Below are 5,999 nucleotides of genomic sequence, written 5' to 3'. Positions count from 1 at the left end.
GGGGGGAGGTGTATAAAGTACTCTTGAGTCATTTTTGACTGCTAATAAAAATCCCAATAGCTTTTCCAAGCCCTGCCAAAGAGAAGGTGGAGAAGTTCCTCGAGTCCACTCTGACAGTGATGTGGCAACTTCGCCCAGCCTCCAGGGACAAGGAAGCAGGGAGGAGTTGATTTGCATCATCTTTTCAGTTCCTTCCATAAAAAATAACCATCCCTGTCCTGGTGTGGGACTTTAGGATAAGCACTGGACTGCTAACCACAAGGTCAATGATTAAAACCCACTAGCTGTTCCTCAGAAACCCAATACAAGGTCACTATGAGTCGGAACTGACTCGATGACACTTAACAGCAAAGCAACAACTGTCCTCTAACTGGAGTCCTGGTGTGATGCTGTAGGATAAACACTGGACTGCTAACCTCAAGCTTGTCAGTTCAAACCCACCAACCACTCCTTAGAAACCCTATAGAGGGTCACTATGAGTCAGAATCCACTTGATGGCCCGTAACAGCACAACACAATAACAGTACTGGTGCAGCGCTGTGGGTTAATGCACTGGACTGCAAAGCCACTTTGAACCACAAGGTCACCAGGTTCCAGCTCACCAGCCTGAACCAGCCTGAGTGGGTTGGAACTAACTCGACGGCACTTAACAACAACAACTGACAGAAAGAGGCAGGTCTGAGCTAGGGATGAGTGAACGTCCTCAGAAGAATCAGCAGTACTGCAGAGAAGTAAATGGAAGAATGAATGCAGCCATGGCAAATGTTATACTGAAATTTACACCAGGTGCACTGGACCCTTGTGTCTACATCAATGGTTCTGAAGCAATGTATTTCCATTTACTTTGCTTAGTTAAATTTCCGTTGTGTTTTCAATGTTCAAATACATGATTTGAAAACCCACTGCATTTTTTAGTAGGATGATACGATACTTCTGGCAGCAATATCCTGGAAGGATGGAGGTGGGGGTGATTGTACAAGTCAGCACAGGGCACACCTCACAGAGGAGGACATGTGCCCTTTCTTCCTACAGACAATATTTAGACAACAGAGCTGGGGAGCATGTGCATCACTGAAATCATCTTACCTGGGATTTGGTTCAAGGAGAGACACAGAAACAAGTCTGCAGACACTTGCTAGGTGTGAGCAGTCCAACGCTTAGAAGGAACAATCTGCAGTCTTCTCCACTCAGGCAGAGAATAAGGTCAGCCCTGACATTCCTGAGAATCCAAGTAGTACTAGAATCTTCTTTTCATCACTACTATAAAATTGTGATAGTTATGGCATTACTCAATGCCATCTGGGTAAACGCATTAATCAAGAATCATCTATGTTGCTCTTTCACAATTTCAAAAGGTATTCTGACAAATGTACATCTAAATAATTTGTTTCCTTGATGGTATCTGTGTTTTATTTGATGCATTTAAAAGCCCTATTGTGAAAAGGGGTCTATAAGCCTCATGCTGCAGCAAAGGGAAGGAAGAAACTGGGACCAATGGTTGGAAAATACAGGAGGCCAGATTTAAGTGCCTTTAGGTCTTGCAATTTAAAAGCAACAGTGAGCTACACATAGAAGAGGACACAGGCAAACATTTCCAGAAGGGCACAACGAAACAATCAGTGTCTGGGTAACTTTTTCCACTAGTAGGAGCATTTGTTTTTTAATCCCACTCTCTATAACCAGGGAATCACCCTAATTCCTCTACTCCTAACAACACATGTCTGTGTATTTTGTTATGTATACTGTTGAAGAAGTAACTTCAATGTTACTAACTGTTAGGTCTATCGTTTTCCAGTAACTACAAATGTTTCCCCTGTTGTTGTTGTTAAGTACTGTTGAGTTGGTTCTGATGCATAGTGACCCTGTATAGGGTTTCCGAGGAAAAATCATGGGTTTGAACTGTGGTTAGCGGTCCAGTGCTTATCCTACATCAGGACTCCCCTATGGATCATAATATGGCCCAAACCAAAATCAAGCCCACTGTCATAGAGTTGACGCAACTTATAGCGACCTCGTAGAACAGAACCGGACTATTCTCCAGGGTTTCCAGGGCTGTAAATCTTTACGGAAGCAGACTGCCACATGTTTCATCCAGGGAGCAAAACTGGTGGATTTGAACCATTGACCTTCCAGTTAACAGATGTTGCATAACCACTGTGTCACCAGGGTTCCTATGATTACACAGAGCTTAAGATTTTTCATGAGTTAAGATAATAGCAATATAAATTAAATACATATCAAATTTAAAGCAATGATGAAAAGAAATCTTAAAGCTCTTACCGGACACCACTGGGCTTCTGAAAAGCAACAGCTTCCTTCTTGCCTAACTGCTGCTGTTGGCAGATGTTCCATGACTCTCCCACAAGGCAATAAGAAACGATTTCTCTTCTGAACAATGTAACTCCAAGCACTCAACCCAATGTGGCCAGAAGGCAGTGTTCTCACAATTGCCCTTGTTCCAGTATACACAGATTTCTTAACTTCCTTGTCATTTTTACAAAATCTTCTGACCAATAGAGTAGATCGCTCCTTCTTGCTTTTAAAAAATTCTTCTTCTACATCTTCACAATTATCAGGGAAATCCTCAAAGTGGCTCAGAAAGGTCTTGGCAAGTGGACTGTCAGTAGAATGTTCCCTGCCAAAGCTATCACTTGAAGCTACCATGTTAACTTTCCTACAAGGATCTTCAAAGCACAAATATTTATCATTCAAGGTGTCACTGGGATCACACTGCAGATGTCCATTCTTATTATCACAGTTTTTTGCCAATTCCATCAAGTTGCAAGTACATGCCATGTCATTTTCCTTTTGCTCCCCTCCAACACCAGGCAGTGGTACACAATTTCCACAATCATCCAAAATTAAGTTATCTGGTAGGGTACAGAAAGTGTCTGGTGTCCTTCTATCAACGTCATAATGAAAATGCAAGTCTGCCATGCTGCTGTCTGGGTGTGCTCTGCTGGTCTCTGTGATGGCTGATGGATTTCCTAAAGGACTAATGTCCATGGGAGGTCCATCTATGTCCAGTTGAATCCCAGGGAACACTGATCTTTCCAGTGGAGAAAGAATTCCAGTTTCTAAACACAGGCTTTCTTCTGCAACAGAGTTGCACATTCCATAAAACTGGCTCTGAGGAAGGCCATGCTGATGGGTTTTCAATATGTGGTTGCAGTTAATGTTAAGGTTTTTCACAGAATCTGGCCTACTTTTCTCCCAACACTTTTCATTACTGTTCTCATCACTCATTATTTCCTCCCTTGCAATTGACAAAATTTGGGGCAAAGTGCTTCCAGGAGATTCCTTTTTAAGTTTGTTCAGGCATGGGATGCTAGGAGAAGGCTGTCCACTCTGGCTGATATTAGGTGCCTTCAAACCACTGATGTCTGAGACCTTCTCACTACTTTCATCTGTAGCGGACTGAGCAGATCCCTCTCTTCTTAGAGTCACAGGCATGAGAACTGAGGCTGCCATCTCTTCAGAAGTCATTTTGACCAGCACGTTGGTTTTAACTGTGCCTCTGTTTCTCCTTTCTGGTGATCATATCAAAATCTTTATAAAATCAATGATTATCAAAATAATTTCCTATGTGCACATTCTTTGGAGAAAATGACAATTATTTTCATTCAGGTACACTAAGAATCAAATAAAATCCCCCAGTTATAACTTCCTCGCGTGTAAAATATGTTCTTCTAGAGTAGTATTTTAAGTTGGTTGGTCAGTTTTCTTCTTTTACTTGAGGCAAATTCTTTTGTAGACGTTTATTCAAGATTGCATTCTGCTACTCTGACCCATCACCAACCTGCAAGGCTTTTAAATTCCAGTTTTCACATGTCCTGTAAGAAAAGGAATAATGTCAAAGACTATGACGCTAAATGAATTTTAGAAAATGAATTCACAAAATCTAAGCTAAGGTAAAACACAGACAAATTTGAGAAAAAAGTTTTGCAATCAGAAATTAGTTGTGATGTCTACTTATTATTATTATTATTATTAAACCTTCCAGACCGTCTGCTTCCAGATAGGGACCAGATTTACATTCCTATCTAAGTAATTAAAAAACTCAGGAAGAAAGGGGTGGGGAAAAAGACAGTGGTTTTCAGACAATGAATTACAGGCAACAAACGACAGTGCTACTGAGGGAAATAAAAACAAGTGAATTGAGCTATTTAAACATCCAAGTTTATGGAGGGAGTCCTGGTCGTACTACAGGATAAGCACTAGGCTACTAACCATAGGCTGGCAGTTCAAACTACCCAGGGAGAAAGCTGATGTTCCTGTACCAACTTACAGCCTCAGAAACCCTACACGGGGTCACTATGACACGTAATAATATCAGCAATACTGACCATAGAGTTTCCAGGGTCAGTACAGGGAAGAGAAAGTTATGTAGGAGTCAATATTCTTCCTGAATCCAATAGAAAATTCAGGGAGGTCAAGGACAATAAAGAAAAAGACATTAAGAGCAAAGCTAAGGATGACAATAGACTTCTGATCAGAAACAATGCATACAGAAGGTGGTGGTAGTGGCTGTGTGCCGTGGAGTTGGTTCCAACTCACAGCAACCCTGTATAGGACTTCCGAGGCTGTAAATCTTTATGGGGGCAGAAAGCCTCATCTTTCTCCTGTGGAACAGCTGGTAGTTTCGAACTGTTGACCTTGAGGTTCACAGCCCGATTCATAACCACTACGCTACCAGAGTGGAGCAAATCTTTAAAACACTGAAAGAAAAAATGCAGTCAACCTAGAATTTTATACTCAACAAAACTATTTTTCAAAAATGAAGATAAAATACTTTTAAATATACACAAAAGCAGAAAGAATTCATCACTAGCAGTTTAGCATTGTACTGCTAACTGAGTTAAGTGGTTTAGACCCACAAGCTGTTCAGAAGGCAAAAGACGTGGGAGTCAACTTCCCTAAAGACTTTATACAATCTAGTAAACCCTATGGGATAGTTCTACTGTGGCCTGTGGGGTCACAAGATAGCAGCGGGTTTCTTTTTGATTATTTTTAGACCTGTACAACGAGAAATGGTAAAGAAGTGCATCAGACAGAAGGGAAATAATCTGTAATGCAATCTACATCTACACAAAGGAATGAAGAGTACCAAGAATCTTGAATATGTAGGCAAATATAAAATACTTTATATTTCTTACACCACTTAATATGATGATTGACAGTTTAAAGCAAAAATAATAGCAACAAAAACAGAAATAAAATGTATGACAACAATAACACAAAGATTAAAAAGGAAATACATTGTTATAATGTTATTTTCTACATAAATTAGTATAATATTATTTAAAGGTAGACTGTGACACATTAAAGAGGTAAAGTATTAAATCAAAAGCAAGTGCTTCAAAAAATATAGAGAGGATCATTCCCACCCCCTCCATACACAAGGTAGACAGGGATGGGCAACTTGGACATTGGCTACCCAAAATGGGGGGCACTACAAAGGCAAGAAGTGACTGGCTTACAAACTTTCAAGAGGGAGCCTAGATCCAGAGGGTGTGAAGGAAGGTAGAATCTCCACTGAGTAGTATCCAATCTGTCTGGGCAGGGCTGATGAAAGGAGATGCAGATAGGTCTCTTGTGATGCAATAGTGAATAATTGTTATCAGGACTGACTGCGAGGGTTGGAAATGTAAAGGTAGATGTTTTGTAGCAAAAGGAGGACAGTGATTGACTTTGCAGTCCAGGAGTGGAGGTCCCTGGGACCAGAGCAGTGAGCGGGACCCTGTCCAGAGAAGCAATGACACCAAAGATGGAGGCAGAGACGATGACGTGGTGAGATGGAGCAGCTGGGAACTCTAGACCCAGAGAAGGAGAGGGGCTGTGTGCTGATGACCAGAGTGCAGGCTTACAGGGTATACCCTTTGGTTGGTTGATGACGCATGGAGGGATTGTAACCATGGCAATGAAATGATATAAGATAAGATGAATGTAAAACTAATGTTCTCCCATGTAAACTATCACATAATTCATAATAAAATATT

General features: G+C 41.0%; 1 protein-coding gene across 2 annotated transcripts in view; it reads right to left on the bottom strand.

Moving 5' to 3' along the window:
* Positions 1-3,545, bottom strand: part of PLCE1 (phospholipase C, epsilon 1) — a 349,465-nt gene extending 345,920 nt beyond the window's left edge. The window contains exon 1 of one of the 2 annotated variants that reach the window (XM_006831159.1): positions 2,281-3,545. In XM_006831159.1, coding sequence (XP_006831222.1) covers positions 2,281-3,486 — 1,206 coding nt within the window. In that variant the 5' untranslated portion in view covers positions 3,487-3,545. The remainder of the gene's footprint in view (positions 1-2,280) is intronic. The other variant, XM_006831160.1, reaches the window with a different exon arrangement.
* Positions 3,546-5,999: the final 2,454 nt, after the last annotated feature.

Source organism: Chrysochloris asiatica, unplaced genomic scaffold, assembly GCF_000296735.1.
Source record: "Chrysochloris asiatica unplaced genomic scaffold, ChrAsi1.0 scaffold00003, whole genome shotgun sequence".
Lineage (NCBI taxonomy): Eukaryota > Metazoa > Chordata > Mammalia > Afrosoricida > Chrysochloridae > Chrysochloris > Chrysochloris asiatica.
Note: the sequence above shows the minus strand (reverse complement) of the source record. Positions and strands in the feature narration are given on the sequence as shown.